This window comes from Chelonoidis abingdonii, unplaced genomic scaffold (assembly GCF_003597395.2).
Source record: "Chelonoidis abingdonii isolate Lonesome George unplaced genomic scaffold, CheloAbing_2.0 scaffold0025, whole genome shotgun sequence".
NCBI classification, from domain to species: domain Eukaryota; kingdom Metazoa; phylum Chordata; order Testudines; family Testudinidae; genus Chelonoidis; species Chelonoidis abingdonii.
The window spans coordinates 8,502-30,407 of NW_027424286.1; the positions used below are offsets into that span (position 1 = coordinate 8,502).

Sequence of the window (21,906 nt, forward strand, 5' to 3'; positions counted from 1 at the left end):
AAGAGCCACATGTGGCTCCAGAACCACAGGTTGTATGTGAACCCAAATGCAAGGAAAAAGGTGCTGGTCAGTGGGGAGGAGGGGACGAGATCAGGAGGAAAGGCGCTGGGAAGAAAGGAGGCTGTAAATCTTCTCTGGATTAAGACTGGAAATAAGGCTGAATGATCTCAGACTGATCGCTAGCTGGAGTCAGTAATTGGCAACGAGATCCCTTGTTTGTTAAAGGGTATAAAAAGTAAACTCTCAATGAGGTCATCGCTAATATCTGCCTGACCATGCTGGAACTGAGAAACTGGGGTCGAAGCAACCTTTGGTTTAGCCCATTAGTAAGTATCTGGATCAAACGTTTATAAATGTTTTGTTACTGTTTGGATGTAGTAAGTTGCTTATTATTTAGGCTTCTTAGGCATATTTTGAACAATTGTGTAAATACCATTTGGCCTTTGGATTTAATAAAGGAATTTATGGTTCAATGAGCGTTTGATAGTTCCCCATATTAATAAATTCAAATATCACTAATAATTCCAAAAGACCTGAAATGCAAAAATCCTATGAAAAGTGGTCAAACTACAAGGGATGAATATAAAAAAACCCACACAAACATGTAGAGACAAAATGAGAAAGGCCAAGATGTAGAAATGGATTAAACTAGCTAGGGACAGAAAGGGGAACAAGAAAACCTTTTAGAAATACATGAAAAGGAAGAGGAAGGCCAGGGACAGGCTAGGCCCATTACTCAACGAGGAGGGAAAGACAATAACAGGAAACACGCCGCGGCCAAAATGTTAATTGCCTTTTTTGTTTCAGTTTTCACCAGAAAAGTTAGCAGTGATCAAATGACAAACAGAGAGAACCAGAGGGGCTGGAACTACGGGTGCTGGGGGTGCTGCTGCACCCCCTGGCTTGAAGTGGATTCCGTTAGATCCAGGGTTTGCAGTTTGGTTTAATGGCTCTCAGCACCTCCACTATAGAAATTGTTCCACCCGCCCCTCCCCCCGCCTGGAGAGAACCCCAGTGTAAATGGGGCAGGGGCTGAGGCTCAAATAGGAAAAGAACAAGTTAAGAATGACTTAAACAAGTTTGATGTCTTCACATCAGCGGGGCCTGATGAAATACATCCTAGAATACTCAAGGAACTGGCTGAAGGGGTCTCTGAGCCATTAGTGATTATCTCTGAGAACTTGTGTAGGATGGGAAAGATCAGCAACTCTCGCACGTACAGGCTCTTAATGCACAGGCTCTTTATGCTCTTTATGCTTCAAGCTGCTATCAAAGGGAAAACTGCCATCCCCTTAGCTCTAGTGTCGCTGCCATTCCACTCTCATTGCCTAGCGCTGGGAAGGGGCTGCGGCGAGAGGTTATGGGGCTGCGGCGAGTGATTAAGGAGGCTACGTTTGTTATGGCTGCTCAGCACTGCTGTTCCTGTGTCAGCTGCACGAGGAGGAAGGAAGCTCCCGATTCCGCAGACCTGGGTGTTATTCACAAGGAGCCCACAGGCTCGGTTCGGTGACAAAGGTGCTCAGGCAGGTTCACTGTCCGCAAAGCACAGCACTAGTGCCCTGTCCAGTGGGTCACAGGGATACTAACACATGTGCCCATCACAAGGTAAAGGCTCACTCAGGGCACAAGAATAATGTCCCCTCAGCCAATACAAAGATGCCCCTCATAGGACTTCTTTTATATATGGATACAAACAAGTTACGTATCATACTCCAGATGTTGTTAATTACCACCCTGCTCCTTGTACCTGCTACTTCGAACAAAACCTCCTCACCCATTGTGTTGTCATCCAATCCTTATCTTACAAGGGGCCTGTCGTAGCTTCCTACTCAGATTTGAACCTTAGCGTTCATAAAATGAGAAGCTAGCATGAAACCTCCAAGCTTAATTACCAGCTTGGATCTGATATCGCTGCCACCAGCCAAAAATTCCAGTGTTTTGGCTCACTCTGGTCTCCCCAAAACCTTCCCTGGGGGACCCCAAGACTCAGAGGGCCTGAGTCTCCAAAACAGGAAACAACCTCCTCCCCTTGTCTCCTCTATCTCATTCAGCTCCCCTCCCTGGGTATCCTGGGCTACTGCTACTTAAACTCCTTGAATGATAAAAACAGAGAGGGCAATTTACCCCCACTCCTTCTTCCCGCTGAGGCCTACAGATTCACCCCCCACAATTAACACAAAGAGAATTTCCCTTCCCTTCGTTCCTTAGCCACCCAGAGAAAACTCAAACAGGTCTTAAAAAGAACTTTATATAAAAGAAAGAAAACACATAACATGATCTCTGCATCAAGGTGACAATACAGGGCTATTGCTTATAAAAAATATATGAATAAACAGCCTTATTCAAAAGAAATATCAATAACATTCCAGCAACTACACACATGTAAATACAAAAAAACCCATAAAAGCCTATTGTCTTATACCTGTACTTACAATGGGAAACAGAAGATTAGAAGCTTGAAGATCAGGTCGGTGCAGGATGTTGGCCCTAGCGAAACTTCTACTTGCGCCGCCCTGCCCCCCCCGCCCAAATCAACATACATTATACACAATACCGGTCACGAGTAACATGTTATAGTTAGAATTTATGTTTCCGGCTTGAAGTTTAGCAAATTACAAACAAGTTCCTCCAAAGTCAATGCTGCGAGCAATGTCATGTTCTAGTGACAAGGTAGAATAGCCCACAGTCTTTGTTGCAACATTGATGTTCGCATGTATGTTTATCACTTAGCTTCGAGAGCTTGCTACCACTGGCCACAGAAACCTGGGAGAGTCAAGAGGATGCGAAGAGCAATAACTGGTTAGGGACACAATCTGTCGACGGGGGTCAGGGCTGTGGTGAGGATGGGGTGAGGGGGTTACCAGACTCTGAGGGGACGGCTCGGCGCTGGGGGTCAGGGCTGTGGGGGATGGGGTTGAGGGAGTTTCCAGCTCAGAGGGACTGGGCTCGGAGCTTGGGGTCAGGGCTGTGGGGGGATGGGGTCACGGGGTTTCCAGCTCAGAGGGACTGAGTTTGGAGTTGGGCTCGGGCTGTGGGGGATGGGGTTGAGGGGGTTTCCAGCTCAGAGGGACTGGGCTCAAGCTGGGGTCAGGGCTTGGGCATGGTCGAGGGGTTTCCGCTCAGAGGGACTGGTTGGACTGGGGTCAGGGCTGTGGGGCGGGATGGGGTCAGGGGGGTGCCTGGGGCACTGGGGCAGCTCAGCTCTGCAGGCTGCTGTTCTCTCCAGGCACAAGGGGAGCAGAGCAGGACCAGCCAAGGACCAAGGGGGCAGGAGCACAGGCACCTGAGGCCAAGCTGTGGGGAAGCACTTACTTACCTTACCACCATAGCATCAGGGTCTCTTTCTTCCTCCACTCCACCAGACCACCGCTGAGGCTCTTTGTTCTCCGTGCCCTCGCTGGGCTGACGTGGAGGCTGAGCAGGGGGCCCCCTTCCTCCAGAAGCCCTGGTGTCGCACTGCCCCACAGGCTCCTGCCACATGCCCTAAGCAGAGCTGCGCAGCTCTGCCCAGCCGCGCACCCCTGCCGGCAATGAGAAAAATGGCATAGGCTGGAGCCCCGCTCTGGGAGGAGAGGGATCTCTGAGCCTCTGCCTGCAGCCCAGGGATTCCCCTAGTCAGCGTGCCGCAGCAACCGAACCTCTAGGCTGCCTCGGCGGCACCTGACCCAGGGGACCCGCGTGGGCTGTCAACTGCCACGGCGGCGCACTGACCCAACGGATGCCCTGGGCTGCCGGCGCCGAGGCGGCGCGCTGACCCATGGCCCTGGACTGCCGGCACGGCAGCGCCGCTGCCGGGGACACCCTGGGCTGCGGCTGCGCGGCGGCGTATAACCCAAGGACGGCCTGGGCTCCCGGTGCCGCGGCGGCGCACTGACCCCGGGGCCCTGGGCTGCGGCTGCCGCGGCGGCGAATGACCCGGGGGGGGCCTGGGCTGGGCTGGCACGCGGCGCCTGACCAGAGGTGCCCTGGCCTGCTGGCTGGCGCGGCAAAGCACCCTGACCCAGGGAACCCTGGCTGCCGGTACACTGCTGCCAGCAGCTCAGACTCCCTCTCTGTCCCGCAGCAGCACGGCTGCTCAACTTTAAAAAAATTTGGGAGTGCCGCTTTGGCGCCCCAAATCTTGGCACCCTAGGCAACCGCCTAGTCTGCCTAAATGTTGGACCGGCCTTTGAAGCATAGAAAGTTCCCCCTCATAGCTGAGAGACAGACCAAAAGACACAGACCAAAAGACACACACCCCAAAAATTCCCTCCCTGAGCTTTGAAAAATCTGGTTTCCTGATTGGTCCTCTGGTCAGGTGTGTGGGTCCCTTGGTTAACCCTTTACAGGTGAAAGAAACATTAACCCTTAGCTATCTGTTTATGACAGGGCAAACACATTCTTGTACCCAGAGCCAGCCTTAGGATTTATGGGGCCTGACGCAGTATTAGTCAACTGGTGCCCCTGTGCCTGACTTGCTCTTAGCAACACAAATACAAGCTCACAGTATTGGAAAACTTCCCACGTGCACTTTATTAAAAACAGTTTCATTGTGCCTCCTTTGCCCCTAACTCCTGCACTTCCCTCCCATCTGCACCCCCAACTCCAGGCCTGCACTACCATTGTGCCCCGCCACACCGCCCCCTGCCCAGTACCCCTACTCCCTTATACCCAGCAACCCCCATGCCCTGTGGCCCCTCACCCAGAGATCTCCACCACAGATCCCTTTGCTCAGCAATCTCCCACCCACAGACACCCCCCCACTGCCCAGTGCCCCTCTCACAGCCTCTCAACTGCCCAGCACCCCATATTCCTGAGGGAAATCAGCACCAAAACATTGCACAATATTTTAAAATTCTGCAAAAATTTGCAAATTTGGTCAGTAAATAAATGTGGAGGCTCCAGCATGACAGTGGCAAGCAGAGGTGGGAGCTCACCCTGCAGCCTTCCCCCTCCCCGGATAGGGACTTGGCAGTGAGATACCTCGGTGTGCAGGTCAAAAGGCCACAGGGCAGCGTTTTCCATGAGGGCTGGGATGTCAGCCATTATCCAAAATCCATTTGAATGACAAAAAAGAACTGGCTGATACCAATGGCTGAATCCAGCCCTCATCCAGGCCCTTGCCTGCCACCGCTCTGGGCCATCAAATCCCTAAAGGCCTTTCATTCTCCCTAAAATAGAGCATTTCCCTCTCATCCTGACGAGTGAAGAGGTGCTTGGGATGTGCAGTTCAATAAGAAAAAGAATTAGATTCAGGCACCAGGCTCTTTTTCTGCCCTGGTTTACACACCTGAGTAGTAATACACGCAATAGCATTCATCACCATGCAATTTTGACAGGTTTCCACGCCCCTTTTCAGGCTTATGTCCCGCCTTCCCACCCCGTTTCCGTCTGCGTCGAAGTGTGGCGCCATCGGCCATTTTGAAAAAATGTATGTGTGTATGTGTTTGACTAGGGGAAGTGTGGTGTATGTTTGTGCTTGGATACAGGGAGAGAAAAAGGTTGAAAGAAGAGTGTGAGAAAGTGTAAAGATGAAAAAAGAAACTTTGAATAAGGTTTAGAGAAAAGAGGAAAGAAAGGTTATTGGATGTGATTGAGTAAGGAGCAAGGAACTCCTTAAAAACAGGTTTTACATAGTTATTTTCAGCCTGCATTTTATTTTACAACACTGCGTGTACGGGTCTTTAGATGATGTGAATTGTAAAATTAAAGAAACTAGCAGTAGTTTGTGTATGGAGAGTGTGTTAAATATCATCATCACACAGGGATACGGGCTGCAGTGCCTCTGTTTAACCCAGGAACATTTAGCTCTAGGGGCAAAACTGGTGAAGAAAGTGACAGAGGCCGAGAACCCAAATAGCATTTTAGATGAAATCATCAAACTGACAGATAAATATTTAATGCAAAATGTTGAACATCTTCTTCATTCAGCAAATTACAAAATCTTGCTAAGAAAAAACACTAACAGCTAGAGCATGTTTTTATGGACTTCCTTGCTACAATGTATCTTTTAGCTTGTTTTTGTTAATCTTTCTGATAGGCCGTAAGATGGGGGGAGATAATACCTCATAAAGTGGAAAAGTGCCTTCAAATAATAAAGGCTTGCCCATGCTAAAGCATAACAACTTACACAGATGGGCTGCCTACAAAACCATTTCACTAAAAGAGTTATCAACATGCCCCCTAAAACTCAGGGGAGCTTTCTTACCCCCATGGCCTGATCTCTGTGGCTCTGGCTTTCTTAAAAAAATGTTTGTCCTTGGTTTAGATTTTAAAAAACAGTTAAAAGAAGAAGACGAAGAAGAAGAAGAAAAAAAAAAAAGGGGGAAGGGTGGGGGGAGAAAAGTTTGTGTGTGTGCATAGTGCGGGGGGTGAGGAAGGCTCCATCTCTCTGGTAAAAAACAGCTAACTTTTTTACATAATCTATTTTTCTTGTGTTTTTTGTATAAATCCAAACTTTCAAAAGCAATCTTGGGGTTTTTTTTATTAAAACACATATGTAAACTTCCCTCATTTGCCAGTTTGCATATTCTTACCCAGTTGTTGTTTTGGTACTTTAAAAACACTATTTTAAAAAGAACAGGCTAGTATCTTAAGCCTTTTTAGTTCACTAAACTTCTACAAAATATCGCTAAGAGGGGCTTTGTTTTGTTACAGCTCAGGAAATACCAGTTTTTCATAATAAACTTTATAAAAACATAATGCTTCAAATATATGGTGGGGAAAATAAACTTCTCTCTAATCCACTGGATTACAAAATAAGGGGGATATAAACGAGCTGTTATTTAAAACTTGGGGTTTTCACTCTGGCGTTTTTCTGCATGCTCTCTTTTTTTAATTAAAACACGCATGTAAAAATGTTAAATAAAGGGCTCTGTCTTCATATAGGCTTGTCTTTTGAAGTGTTTATTCCTCTACAAAACTTAATATAACTTTCACTTGTATGTGTTAAAAAGCAGGCAAAGAAGCAGCCTTCTTATCTCTGATCTACTGGCTTACAGAGGCTGTTTTTGCTGACAGCTGCTTTGCTGCAAAACCCTGCTGTCCTTACTAAAAAAACTTACCAGTGCTAGCCTAAACTTAGGGGAAAAACTTTTATTAACAGGCTTTCTGTATTTTTAAGCCTGGATTGTTTCTGCAGACTTCCATGTTATTGAAACACCTATTCCTAAGGGACTAAATGAAGGTTATGGATCTTAGGTAGGCTTGTCTTTTCAAGTGTTTATTCCTTTCCAAGCCTTTCACCTCTCTTTGTTAAAAAGTGGGAAAAGAAACAAACTTCTTCTCTCTAATCCAATAGTTAACAAAATAAGGGCTATATAAAGCATCTGTTACTAAAAACCTGGGGTGCTTCTGCCTGCTCTTTTACATTTTAATGAAACACTTATGCCAAGGGGGCTAAATAAAAAAAAGTGTCTTCAGGTAGCCTGTTTTTCAAAGGAGTCATCTTCTTTTCTAATCCACTACCTTCTAAAGGCTGTTTCAAGTGGTTCTCACTAAAATCCTTGGGGGGAAACTTTTTCTTAGTAAGGGTTTTGCGGGTTTAGGTCTGGGCTGCTTCTGCCTGCTCTTTTTTTATTGAAACACCCCTACAAATAAAGGAATGTGTCTTCAGGTAGGTTTGTTATTTCACGTGTTTATTTAATATGCTAAAAAGAGGGGGTTTAAGACATTACTTCAAAAAACAGATTTTAAAATGGTTTATAGCATGTGTTGTTCAGCTTTTGTTACAGGGTCCTGGTTGTTTAGATACCAGCAGAGCAGGGCTTTGCTGCAGCTTCACAGTTTTTACTGAAAAATAACCAGTGCTAGTCTAAAACCTAGAGAGGGGGGACTTTTTTTATCACTGTACATTACTTTTATAACCCTAGACTGTTTGTGCATGCTCTTTTTTTATTAAAACACCTATACCAAAGGACTATGTCTTCATTTAGGCCTGTCTTTTCAAGTGTTTATTTCTTTCCAAGACTTTTACCTCTCTTTGTTAAAAAGTGGGGGAAGAAGTACTCTTCTCTCTAATCCAGTGGTTTACAAAATAAGGGGAATACAAACTGTCTGTTACTAAAAACCTGGGGTTGTTCTGCCTGCTTTTTTTTTATTACGACACATACAAAAGGGATGTGTTTTAGGTTTTCTTTTCAAGTCATTATCCCTTTGCAAAACTTAATGTAACTTTAACATGTGTTTGTTAAAAAGCAGGTGAAGAAGCAAACTCCTTCTCTGTGATCCACTGACTCACAGACGCTGTTTTTGCTGACAGCTGCTTTGCTGCAAAAGCCTGTTTCACATTGTGCTTACTAAAAAATAACGCCTGTTAATCTAAAACCTAGGGGAAAACTTTTACAAACGGTGGGTTACTAAAAGCTTATGGTTTTAACTTTTATGAAAAACCCTCTGTAAAAGGGCTACATGACAAAAAAAAACGCTGGGGGTCTGTTTCCTTAGATAAGACCAAAAACAGTTAAAAGAGGGAGGAGGGGGTTGGCTCTTGTTTAAAATCTTGGGACTCTAGGATTGGTTCAGAAAAATGAATTCTATGATGCTGTTGTAGAACAACCTCTGACTGGGCCAATCCAAAGGCGGTGATACCAAGTCTGAGAGGGTCTTGTGAGGGAAAATATGGTGGGCTTACAACTTTGGCCAGGCTTTTAGGCCTAAATTTTGGATAAGCTTGTTTCTACGCTGTGTTGAACTTTGGTTCAGCTTGTCTCTGTGTATAAGGGGAAGAGAGGAGGGGGACAGAGTGATGAAAGAATGAAGGAAAGTTGCTTCTGTGTGTCAAGAGGTAGAAGACTGGGTCTACATGGAGGTCCACCAATGAGGAACTGCCCTGGCCCCATGCTGAAGGACCCTTATCAAATCCTGTTCATTACCAACACCGCTGTGAAGTGCCAAGAATTGACTACCTGCCCGTGTTTCTCACTGTAATGGCTCTCCAACTGATGATCGGTCTATCTTTCTTTCTGGTGTTGTTGCTCCTTCTGGACAGCAGGAGTGAAGGACAAGGTAAAAGAGCTGGTAACCTCTCCTTTGTCCACTGACAGAGCCACTGTGCCTTGCTAAGAAAACAACCTCTCCTCCTGAGGACATAATAAAGCCTCCAAGCAAGCAAGGTGATTGTGCTAGTAACCTCTCCCTTGCTGCCTCACTGCTGGACAGCTAAATGAATTAAGACTATGAAATCTCGAAGAATAGCTTGTGGAAGCTAGCCAAAACTACCTGAAAATGAAACTTTTAAAGTTCCTCAGCCTCTCCTCCTTAACAAACTTAGGGTGGGATGGGAAAGTAATATTTTTCTAAATCTTAGCCAATCAGTAGCCTCACTAGTAAATAATCAAACGTATACCCAAAGAGTCTCTTCTGCCACTGGAGATTTTACCTGTACTGAAAATTATTCCTGTAACTAATAATTTAACCTGTGCCATTCAGGTAGCACAGCAAAAGAACTGGGTTTCCCCTAGAGAAAAAAAAGAAAGAAACTTGGCTGAACACTTGTGGGATGGGGTTAATGGCGCAGCTGCAATTTGGAATATCTACAAAAAATCAACAGCATGATGAAAAATTAGGCCAATTGGAAAAGGCTGCCAGTCTTATTACGGGGGCACAGATAAACCAACTACAGGCTGGAGTGGGAGAATTGCATGTTGTCTCCACCCTTACTTCCCTGACCCAAGAGCTACTGAGAAAAATGATCTTGGATACTGCTGAGGCTGGAAAGGCATTGCAGTGGGATCAGGCCTGTTCTGAAGTGCAGGATTTTTTGAATGACCAGCTAATGGCCATTTGGAATGATCTTGAGGATCAGGCTTGGCTTACTGCCCTTGCAGATGCTTCAGGCGTACCATCTGATTTGTGGCCCTGGAGGCACACTTGGAAATTCTCTGGGTGGAAGTGCTGGTGCTCACAGTGCTCCTTCCAAGCATATGGACCGGTTAAAGGGAGTGTGGGCTCCCACATACCGAATCCTGCTGGGCCCATGGGGAGGATGCATGTGAGACTGGGAAATCAAGCCACCTGATATGCCTAGCCAATTCATAGTCAGTGCTCCTAAAATAACAATATTTGGATTGGGATAGGAAACTAATGGATGCTATTGCCATTAGAACCCCCACAACTTCAGTGTGTACGTAAACTGAAGCCAGGAGAAGTTGTCACAGTTAATGGCGGCTTTTGTTGGAAGGGTATAGGACAAGAAACTACCCTGACAGGACACCTGCTTCTCTAAGCTAATGACAGTTGTATGCTTGGAGAGGCCACCATATTACAAGACATGCATTTTAATCTCACCACTGCTGCAGGCAGTCATATCTTTTACTGGCCTACCGAAAAAACTTTGCAATCAGCCCTTCAGCCTCAGATACCCTTTAATTGGACTACCCTATTGCCTGACTGGTTCCAGAATTTGCTTGCAATCTTACCAGAAGTACAGAAAATTTCTGAACTTCAATGGCAAATTCACATACTCCAGAATACATATCAAATTGAAAACATTGCTTTTCACACAGCCTATATGGTGTCTATTTTATGTACTAAATATGATGCTTTGTGTTTTGTAACTAAAACCATTTAGTAATCTCAACCCCATTGTTTTATTGCCATAGGAATGTTATTGCTTTCATTATTATTGTTTGGTATGGGGTTATGTTATTGTTGCTGTTATAATGGATGCATTTATCATTGCCTGCCCAGTCCTAAACCTGCAAGGTTCAATGCACAAGAGTGAGTGAAGCTAATGATTGTTAATGAACTTTATGACAACGGTTGGAAAGAAAGGAAGCCGGAAGCAGTGATGAATGTGTATGAGGATATGCAGGAAAGGGGGAAGAAGAAAAGGAAAAGATTAATAAAGTTATGAATATAGAAATGTAGGCTAAGGTGATGGTGAAGAACCATCAAAGGGGGAATTGTGAGGGAAAATACGGTGGACTTACAACTTTGGCCAGGCTTTTAGGCCTAAACTTTGGATAAGCTTGTTTCTAGGCTGTGTTGAACTTTGGTTCAGCTTGTCTCTGTGTATAAGGGGAAGAGAGGAGGGGGACAGAGTGACGAAAGAATGAAGGAAAGTTGCTTCTGTGTGTCAAGAGATAAAAGGAGTCACAGTGGAAAGTCCCAAAACAGAACAATGGCTTTGTGTGTATAAAGGGCATAAGGGGTAGAGTGATAAAGTCCCCAAGTAGCATAAGTTGCAATGGCCAGGCTTATGAAATATATAACTACAATAGTTGTGTTAGAAAGGTTACTGACCGCAAAAGAACAGACAGTGAGTAACGGGGGGAGGGGCTAGTGGGCGAGACATTTGTTTTTGCTTTTGTTCTCTATTAATTTTGCAATGTATTCCAAATAAGGTAATTAATACGGAAGTATGTGTAATTTGTCTGTGGTTTTAATCTTTATAAGCTGGCTAGAAATTTATGGAAGGCAGAGCAGTTTGCCTCTTGCATGGGGCCATGCTGTCTCTCCCTGCATATAGGCTTGTATAAAATAAAGTAGCCACAGGCTGTCTGATCCAAAATCAACCGTGCCGTCAATTTTCCACAACAGTCTGAAGGAGGGTCAGAAAGACTTAAAAGGTGAGAATTCTCTCTCTCTCTGACTCAGCCATGTACTGTCTATCTTTGCACTTTGTGAGGGGGCTCTCCTTTCCCTTTTCTTGTCCTGGTCTTTCTTTTAACCTCTCTTTTTTTCTTAACCTACCTTGATAGTGAATGCTTTTCTATTCACTTTTTTACCCTGTGTTGTCTAGTTTTTAACGTTTTCAAATGCTTTTTTCTTAACCTACATTGGTATTGAATAATTTCATTGTATTTTTCTTAGCCACTCTTTATAGTTTTTACCAGGGACTTACCAAACAGGCTGTGCCTTAGTAAATTCCCTTTTTAAACCTATTTTTATTCTTTGTAAAGGCTTTTTTCTTAACCTGCGTTGGCATTGAATAGTTTAATTGCATTTTTGTCCTGTGCTTACCAAACAGGCTTTGCCTTAGTCAATTCCCTTTTTAAACCTAGTTTTTAATGTTTTTAAATGTTTTTTTCTTAACCCACCCTGATATTTAATACACCTGTTACATTTATCTCAAAATTTTCTGTTCTTAGCCTGCCAAACTAAGCCTTTACCAACATCTCTCCTTACTCAAACTCACTAAAAATCTCTCTTATTTCAAACTAACTAAGCCTTTAAAAACAAAAATCATTCTATTCTTTCATAACCTTTACCAGCCTCTTTTCTTCAATAACTTACCTCTCTTCTTTCAGATTTCCTTTTTTTCCTCTAAACCTTACTCAAACTCTCTTATTTCCTCTTTACACTCTCTCACACTCTTCTTTCAACCTTTTTCTCTCCAGGTACCCAAGCACAAACATACACAACACTTCCCTTAATCAAACACATACACACATACATGTTTTCAAAATGGCCGATGGCGCCACACTTCGGCGCCAACGGAAATGGGGTGGGAAGACGGGACATAAGCCCGGAAAGGGGCGTGGAAACCTGTCAAAATTGCATGGTGATGAATGCTATTGAGTGTATTATTACTCAGGTGTGTAAATCAGGGCAGAAAAAAAGCCTGGTGCCGGAATCTAATTCCTTTTCTTATTGAACTGCACATCCCAAGCACCTCTTCACTTGTCAGGATGAGAGGGAAATGCTCTATTTTACAGAGAACGAAAGGTCTTTAGGGAGTTGATGGCCCAGAGTGGTGGCAGACAAGAGATTTTGGGTCATGGCTGACATCTCAGCCCTCATGTAAAACGCTTCCCTGTGGCCTTTTGACCTGCACACCGAGGTATCTCACTGCCAAGTCCCTATCTGGGGAAGGGGAAGGTTGCAGGGTGACCTCCCACCTCTGCTTGCCACTGTCATGCTGGAGCCTCTACATTTATTTACTGACCAAACTTGCAAATTTTTGCAGAATTTTAAAATACTGTGCACAGAAATTAATGTTTTGGTGCTGAATTCCCTCAGGAATATGGGGTGCTGGGCAGTTGGGGGACTGTGAGAGGGGCACTGGGCAGTGGGAGGGTGTCTGTGGGTGAGAGATTGCTGAGCAAAGGGATCTGTGGTGGAGATCTCTGGATGGGGGTTGCTGGGTATAAATTTTCTGTTCTTTAATAGCCTACCAAACTAAGCCTTTACCATCATCTCTCCTTACTCAAACTCACTAAAAATCTCTCTTCTTTCAAACTAACTAAGCCTTTAAAAACAAAATTTCTATTCTTTCATAAACTGATTTTACCAGCCTCTTTTCTTCAATAACTTACCTCTCTGCTTTCAAATTTCCTTTTTCCTCTACACCTTACTCAAACTTTCTTTTCTCGTCTTTACGCTCTCTCACACTCTTCTTTCAACCTTTTTCTCTCCATTTACCCAAGCACAAACATACACAACACTTCCCCTAGTCAAACACGTACACACACACATTTTTTCAAAATGGCCGTCGGCGCCACACTTCAGCCCCAACGGAAATGGGGTGGGAAGGCGGGACATAAGCCCTACAAGGGGCGTGGAAACCTGTCAAAACTGCATGGTGATGAATGCTATTGAGTGTATTACTACTTTTCCCCCATCCTCACAGCGCAGGGAGGGGTGCTGGGATCTGGGAGGTCTGTGTAGTAGGGTCTTCTGTGAATCCCTTTTTAGGCTCCTGACTCTCGCCAGGCATTGCATGAGCCTGGGCAGCTGACTGGGGCTGTGAATTCACAGGGTGGCAGGTCACATCAAAGTTAGGTGCTGCAGTGCTGAGCCTTGCAATGCCTAACTTCCCCCTTGTGAATCCTGCCCTTTGTGCACATTCTTTGCAAATAATCAGGATTGCAAGAAAGAAATAGCTGATTCCTGCATCAAGTTCTCCTGCTAATGGAAACAACCGGCAAGATCCCAAATATTGGCAAAACTGCTTGGGACAAAAGGGGTAGGAAATGCATACTGGCAATCCACATTACCTGTGGAGTTACAAACAACCTCTCCTTCAGGCAGAGAAACTGGCGTTCTCCCCCAGAGTAAATGTCAGTGGTGACAATGCCACCATTATGGTAGTAGCGAGTTTTGTTTCTTTTGACAGGAGGATTAAACTTTGATTTTAAAGAAATGTTGTAAAAGTGATAAGAAACAGAGACATTAAACTTACAAAGCGTTGGAACTTTTTGTGGAGGTTTGGTGCAGAGCAAGTTCATATGAACAGAAAATAACTTTTTAGAATGTCAACTGATTGGGGGCATTCCTTTACTAAAAAATAAACTTCTGGGGTCTGATTTTTGGCTCACACATGCTCTACATTAGATAATGAGGCCAAGAATGATTAGAGCTAGGTCTCCCTTTTACTTCATTTTTTAATAAAATAACTTATCAATGAATGGCAGCTAAAGCTGGTAGGATTTGTTTGTTTGGTTTTTTTTTACCAAAAAATGGGTTTCATTTTTCTTTTCTTTTCTTAAGTCACAGTTCAGGCTGTGTTTTGTGCATTGTGGTCTTTGTTCAGAGATGGTATTGATGGATCAATGAAATGCTCTGGTGGGCCCTGTACAGCCCAGGAGCCATAGGCTGGGCACTCTGATGCATGAGCCTGGAATTGTTTTGCGTTGTGGAGTCAAGTACCACTGGAGAGTTTTACTAATGGGCTTGAGTGCGGTTCCTTCTGCTTTAAGGGGCTTGGTCAAAATTCCAAACAAAGTCAAAGGATAATTGTTGAATAGGAATTTCGCTGCCTTCTGCTATGGATGTGTTATGTGATTCTTAAAACCTGGATGGTTCACGTTTTTCCCTGTTTTTCCCGTTTCTCTCAGTCCAATCATAAACCAGTCTATTGTGCATTCTTTTATATTATATGCTCTTGGCTGCTGTTGATAAGGGTAGCCAATAAAAGTGTAAAATCAAATCTGAGTCTTTTCCTTTCATTAAGAGGTCAATATCCAAAGACCCCTAAGGCAGGTGATTTGGGTAATCAGCTGAGCAATTAACTTAACCAAGATTTTATTTGATACCTTCCTTTTGTCGGGGTTTTCTTTATCCCAGACTTTTCAGGTTCTTTGTCTGACCTCAAGAGAGACAGGCAACCCAGCAAAGTCTGAAACCAAGTTCTTTATTGATGCATGCACACAAGCAACAAAGAACAAGCCCGTTCTCCACAGAGAACCAGAACCAGCCCCCCGCCCCTTTCTTCAATACAGCACAAATTTATATAAGCAAGTTTACATCACAGTTAAAGCATTTAATTGCCTGCAGTTAATTAATGGCACCTGGTGAAGCATTTGATTACAAAATTCATGGCCTTGAGCAGTTCCTGGTGCACATGCATCTTCCTTATCAGTACTGAGAATTTTTTTATCAGCACTTCCCAAGCTTGAGTGCAAGGGGGGGGTTTATCCACCCAGCTCCTGCTTGCTGACTTCATTCACCCACCTTCTGAGCCCCCCTGAGGCACCTGCTCAGCCTATCTTGTGGGCCTTCAGGCCCACTTTAAAGCATCTGATCTATCACTTTCTTACATGTTCCAGGAGGAAAACACACTCTGTGCATTACCTTGACTGGCCACCAGATACCAGCACAATAGGGTGTTGATCCCAGCCCGGGGCCAGGGAATGTTACCTCATTAGTGATAATTAGTGATCAAGGGGCAGTGGGTGTATCCCACACGCTGAGGCTGAGAAGGGCAGAGTCTGCCAGGCATTCCTGCACCAGCTCTGCACTTACAGACCTGCCCTGTCTCCCTGCACAGACTCCCTCCCTCAGACAGCCCTTGGGGCAGCCTGGGCTGAGCTGGGGTTTGTGCAAAGCCACCCGGTGCTGGCTGACCCTGGGCTTAGCAGACGTGGTGACTGGGCTGCGGAGGCCCTGATGGGCTGCAGAGGCAGCCGAAAACAGAGCCAGCTCCTCTCCCAACCTGGCCAGAGCCCACTGGGGTGACACATCAGGGGTTCCCAGATCCAGCCACGGCTGGGCATCCTCCCCTCCCTGTCTCTCCGGGGCCAACCACATCCACCCCTGGAACAACCCAGCCACCCCCTCAGCCCCTGGCAAACAGCCAAGCTGCCCCCTCCTCCCTCCAGCGGGTGAAATCTCCTGCTCCATTCCTCCCCTCCCCCTCCCTGCCTTATCCAGACACGCGCTAGCTCAGTGCCAGGCCAATGGTCCTTATACCCTGCCCCGGCTGCTGAGCCAGGCGTGCTGGTGATGGGGGCAGGCACAGCCGTGCTGTGAGCTACCTGTCCTTCCTGGGTGAACATCTCTCCCAGGGATGTTATTTCTGTCACACAGAATTCACACTGATTCCTTTAGCTCTAGCCCTGTGGCTCTAGCTGCTTGGAGACTCTCGTCAGGCTCCTCTGCTGTTGTTCTCCACATCCAAGTGCCACCTGTGTAACCTTACAACCCACTCTAGCAGAGGTGGGCAAACTACGGCCTGCGGGCCACATCTGGTCCTCAGGACCATGCCTGGCCCTTGAGCTCTGAGCTGGGGAGGCTCGCCCCCAGCCCCTCCCCCACAGTGACCCCTCTCCTGCAGCCATGCCGCCGTGCGGGCAGCGCTCTGGGCAGCGGGGTTGCGCGCTCCTGCAGGGCAGCACGGCAGTGTGACTAGGTCTGACCAGGCGGCGCAGCTACCAGACATGCTGCTCTGAGTGGCATGGTAAGGGGGCGGGAGATCCCGGGGGCAGTCAGAGGGTGGTTGGATGGGGCAGAGGTTCGAGGGGGATGGTCAGGGGATGGGGAATGGGGGGTTGTATAGGTATGGGAGTCCTGGGGGGCCTGTGGATAGGGGTTGGGGCAGTCAGGGAGCAGGGGGGCTGGATAGGAGGTGGGGTCCCAAGGAGGGGAACAAGCAGCCAGAAAAGCTATGGTGTGGTGAGAAAACGCAGCTGACAAAGGGCAGAAGTACTTGAGAGATGGAGATCAGGTGTTCTTGGCCCAGGTGGAGACGGCTGTGGGATGAGATTAGATCAGTTCAGTAACTGACCGATTTTAGGTCCTGCTGAGAGAATTTTTTCTTGGGGAAATGTTTCATCTCATACTGGAATTAGTGTGGACAGACGGCAGCACTTTCCCTGCTCAGCTGTACGAAACCTGGTTTAACCCAAAGTGCTTTACAGCGGCAAGTGTAGCCAGACCCTGTGTGTCCAAGCTCAGGCAGACTCATATGAAGTTAATCATGTCCACACTGGGTCAGACCAATGGGTTCCCTAGGGAGGTGGTGGAATCTCCTTCCTTAGAGGTGTTTAAGGCCCGGCTTAACAAAGCCCTGGCTGGGATGATTTAGTTGGGAATTTGTCCTGCTTTGAGCAGGGGGTTGGACTAGATACCTCCTGAGGTTTCTTCCAACCCTGAGATTCTATGATTCTGTTTCCCTCTGTGTATACTCAGCTTATAGATACTGACCTTTCTGAGGCATTTTGAGATCTACAGATGAAAAACACCAGCTGGAGGGGAAGGGTGGCCCAGTGGTTGTTGGGCACTACCCTGTGACATGGGAAAATCAGGCAATTCTCTACAGACTTCCTGTATTGCCTGGGGCAAGTCACTTTAGGCACCTAGCTTCCCTTGAAATCTGTGACACTGCCTGAGTCTGCAGAGAGCCTGAGCCAATTGCTTTGAAATCAATGGAAATTAAGAGCTTAAATGCCTGTGAATTTCTGGGCTTCAGTTTCCCCATTTGTAGAATGAGGTTAATAGCCCTGCCCTATCCCCAGATATCGTGGAAAGATAAAGATATTAATGAGGCCTGAAGCGCTTTGAGCTCTGCTGATGAAGAGCGCTGTGTTAGAGCTAGATATCATTTATTGTGCTGGCTTTAATGGTGCTGGTCTAAGTCATGGTAGATGGGATCTGATCCCCATGGCCTTATTTTCACAAGTAATGGTAACTTGCAACTTGGTCTGGAGTCATCTGAGCGAGTGATTCTCCTCTGGCTATGGCAGCTTGCAGATGATCTTCATGATGGCTTTGTTATACTCCTTGGAGGCTGGCTAGAACTCACTCACCAGCTCACTGAGCTCCTCAATCTTCGCCTCCAGTTGGTACTTCTCTATGGAACCCAGGGTCACGCTGAGAATCAAGTCGACACCCACACCCAGTATCATGCCAGCCACGGCGCCGATCACGGAGGCACCGATCTTGGCCAAGACCATGGCCGTTTGGTTCAGGACTGTGCCCACCACCTGCGATAACACCAGCTTGATGAAGAACCTCATGGCCACTGTCCCAGCGAGGCCGCTCACCATTGTGGCCACATTGCACAGAATCTGCGTCTTCACAGCATCAGGCTCCTGGAAATCGTGAAGCTTTCGGTAGAGATCTGGCTCCAGGTTGCTCTTCAACTTTGCATCGATGGCCTGCAGAATGTCTTGGATGGACTTTATGGCTGTGAGGAATATGTCGCAGTTCTCCCGGACGGTGCCGTTCATGTTCATCTTAACGGGGTGCAACTTGCACTGACAGTGTGTGTTTAAGGCTTCAGTCAGCTCATTGGTGGTATCAAAATTGAGCTCTATGCAGTTGATCAGCTCCTGGTGTAACCACGTCACCTTCTCCTGCCTCATTGGGTTGTCTGGGTACAGGAAATCGCTCCAGGACATTCTCGGGAAAACTGCCAGGAGAGGAAGAAGACAGAGGCCTTAGGCAGAGCCCCCCACTGTGCCCCGCCCCCGCAAATCACCGACTTACCGAGTGCAGAGACTCAGCTGCCATTAAAACAAAAAAGTCTCCATGGCCCTGATCCTTCAGGTGCCTAATTCCCCGTCAGTCCATGGGAGTTCTGCGCCTAAACCTTGGAGGTTCTAGGGTGGAAGGACTCGGGCCCTGTCTTTTCCCCCTCCCCCAACCACATGGTCTCAGGAGGACTGGCTGGCTCCTCCCTGCACTGAGCCTCCAGCTGGGAGGGGGAGAATCCGCCCAAGCAAGCTCAGGATTCTCAGCCCCACTCCCCAACAGACCCTAAATTGCCAGAGATCCCCCTCGCCCCAGCAGTGTCCCAGCTATTGCCCCAGACACCCCCACTTCTCCTCCCACACGTTACCCCCCCCACATTCATCCGATCTCTGTCCCAGCACACAACCCCCTGCACCATCAACTCCTTCCAGCCCCCACAATCCATACACCCCAGAGGCGCGGCAGCATCCCCCATCTACTCGGCCACCTCCTGCCCCAGCCGCGGCGCTGCCCAGTTCTCGGCAGCTGCATGACCTGCTCCCTCCCCGCTGCTGCCCGGGGACCCAGCTGTGGGTCAGACGCTGCAGTTTCTGGCTGTCTGCAAGTTAGTCCATGAAGTAACTTGCACAAAACGCCAGGCCTGGAGCTGCGCGCAGCTGGGCAGCTTTATTCTGGCTTCAAGGGGCACCTGGGAATAGTTTCATTTTTCATCTCCTCCCCAGAGCTGGGCGCAGTCTCCAGTCAGGGTCTCCCCACTATCCGGAGCGGATCTCACCTCCCGGCTCCTACTTGCTATTCACCAGTTTCCCCAGCCCAGGGTCGCTCTCACTCGCTTAGCCACAGCATCACCTGGGGGGCTCATGGGCAGCTGGTTCCACAGGACACTTGGGTCCTTCCCAGAGCTGCAGCTCGCCAGGGTCCCCCTCTGGAAAGCAGAACTTCCCCCCACCCCCATCAGTTACAGACGGGGCAGCACCGCCACTCCCCAGCCTATGAGTGACTGATATTCTTTGTCCCTAGATTGGCACCTTGCCGCAGGCTGCACAAAACCCCCATTCCTGGAGGAGCCCAGTTCGCCTGGTGATCCGGGGGGCTCTCACCGCACGACCCCTGCTCCCATTTGTGTGTCCTCTGCCCCGTCCGACAGGGCAAGTTACCTGCTCACTGGGCATGTGGGAAGCTGAGGGCCCGTTGGCCTGGGCAGAGCTCAGTTCAGCTCCGCGGGCAGCAGCCTGGGCTCTCCGGAGAGGATCCCTTGGCTGGGACGCTCTGTGCGCGCCAGAGCAGGGACTCGCCTTTATAGGAGGCTGCTCTGCGCGTTCACTTCCCCAGTCAGCCTCTGCGATCCCACTGGCAGGCCCAGGGCCGGCGCTTCCATTCCTAGGGCGCCAGGATTTGGGTGGGCGGCATTTTGCGGCTCTCAGCGGCAATACAGCAGCGGGGGGTCCTTCCGCGCTCCAGGTCTTCGGCAGCAATACTGTGGCGGGTCCTTCACTCGCTCCGGGACCCGCCGCTGAAGTGCCCCAAGCACTGCAGAATTGCCGCTGCCGACAGGAGCGCGGAAGGACCCCCCCGCCACAGAATTGCCGACAACGACCGAGAGCGCGGAAGAACCCCTGCCTAGGGCGCCAAAAACCCTGGCGCCGCTCCTGGGCAGGCCCAGAGCGCTGCTGTGGTCCGGAGCTCAGTGCCAGTGGATGTCACATGGTCCTTCAAGTGGATGTTACTGGGACTCAGCTGCTGCTTCGTATTTTTGGTTTCCATTTCCCCGCGTGGTTTCCTGGAACTCGAGGCTGGCTGGTTTCCAAGTCCCGGTTTTCTCCTCAGTCACAAGGGGCTGGAAAGCTCCAAGATCTGATCAATCCACAATTGCTTCCCTCAGCGCAACTCGGAGACCATCCTCCTGCCATGGAGGGTGGCTCCGGGCTTCTTCCAGTCCAGATCTGGCCAGTGCAGGGGGAGAGGTGAAAGGGGGCAGACTCAGAGTCAGGGCCCCCGGGTTCCCTCCCCAGCTCTGGGAGGGGAGCGCGGTCTAATGGCTAGAGCAAACACCCAGCTCCGCTAGAGCAGCAGTGATAGTTGGCCTCAGGTCTCTGTGTCGAGTGTCCCCTTGGGGCATTAGCAGAAGATGTAAAATCTGTTTTGTATTTTACCTAAAACTATATTTTGGTTTAGTGCCTTGGGAGACCTCAGCTCAGGTTGCAAAGGCTAGTGCACATCCACTTTCCTAGGAAGTGGCGAAGGAAGTGATGAGCTGACACTGGCCAGGCTTCTGAGCAGTGTAGGGGGTGTATTACCGGGGTCCAGGGCTGGAGTGGGGGCAATTGGCAGGAGCCTCCCTATTGGTGGGTCAGGAGTGGCTGGGACCCATTGACGTGACCCCACTGAGTGTGTCCCAGCCTGGGGATGGTGTGTAAGTGCAGGGCCTGCTGGAGGCTGGAGACGCAGCCCAGGCTGGTGCATTTGGAAGGCTCAGTGGTGCCACAGTCCAGGTTGTACCCTGAGGGCCCCGTCACACCCCCTGGATCCACCCATCCCAGGAGCGCAGCAGCATCCCCAACCTACCTGGCCAACTCCTGCCCCAGCCGTGGAGCTGCCCAGTTCTCGGCAGCAGCATGACCTGCTCCCTCCCCGCTGCTGCCCGGGGACCCAGCTGTGGGTCAGACGCTGCAGTTTCTGGCTGTCTGCAAATTAGCCCATGAAGTAACTTGCACAAAATGCCAGGCCTCCTCCCCAGAGCTGGGCGCAGTGTCCAGTCAGGGTCTCCCCACTATTCGGAGCGGATCCCACCTCCTGGCTCCTACTTGCTATTCACCAGTTTCCCCAGCCCAGGGTCACTCTTGCCCACTTAGCCACAGCATCCCCTGGGGGGGCTCACAGGCAGCTGGTTCCACAGGACACCTGGATCCTTCCCAGAGCTGGAGCTTGCCAGGGTCCCCCTCAGGAAAGCAGAACTCCGCTCCCACCCCCATCGGTTACAGACGGGGCAGTGGGTACTTCATGTCTCTTTTGCCTGTAAAGGGTTAACAAGGTCAGTGAGCCTGGCTGTCACCTGACCAGAGGACCAATCAGGGGACAGGACACTTTCAAATCTGGAGGGAGGGAAGTTTCTGTGGGTGCTGTTAGTTTTTGCTTGTTGTTCACTCTGGGTTCTGAAAATGACCAGACGTGCAACCAGGTTTCTCTCCAATCTCCCTGATTCAGGCTCTTATCAGTTCAGAATAGTGAGTACTAGGTAGATAAGGCGAGTTAGGCTTATGTTTGTTTTCTTTATTTGCAAATGTGCATTTG

General features: G+C 48.2%; 1 protein-coding gene across 2 annotated transcripts; it reads right to left on the reverse strand.

Moving 5' to 3' along the window:
* Window positions 1-17,729: 17,729 nt before the first annotated feature.
* On the reverse strand, window positions 17,730-19,975 carry LOC116826896 (single-pass membrane and coiled-coil domain-containing protein 3-like). 2 transcript variants are annotated; one of them, XM_032783946.2, is made up of 2 exons: window positions 19,773-19,975; window positions 17,730-18,553 (listed from the first exon to the last, which is right to left on the reverse strand). In XM_032783946.2, exon 2 carries the CDS (start codon window positions 18,540-18,542, stop codon window positions 17,934-17,936), a length of 609 nt encoding a protein of 202 aa, XP_032639837.1. In that variant the 5' UTR covers window positions 18,543-18,553; window positions 19,773-19,975; the 3' UTR covers window positions 17,730-17,933. The 2 variants fall into 2 exon arrangements, with proteins under 2 accessions (XP_032639837.1, XP_074917453.1); XM_075061352.1 differs by lacking the exon at window positions 19,773-19,975 and adding an exon at window positions 19,644-19,686.
* Window positions 19,976-21,906: the final 1,931 nt, after the last annotated feature.

Excerpts from the sequence above, each read along its gene's own strand:
- LOC116826896 (XM_075061352.1), bottom strand. The coding sequence starts at position 19,671 with ATGGGGGTTTTGTGCAGCCTGCGGCAAG. Across the intron at positions 18,554-19,643 it reads TTTGTGCAGCCTGCGGCAAG|TTTTCCCGAGAATGTCCTGG; the intron begins GTGCCAATCTAG and ends CTCTCCTGGCAG.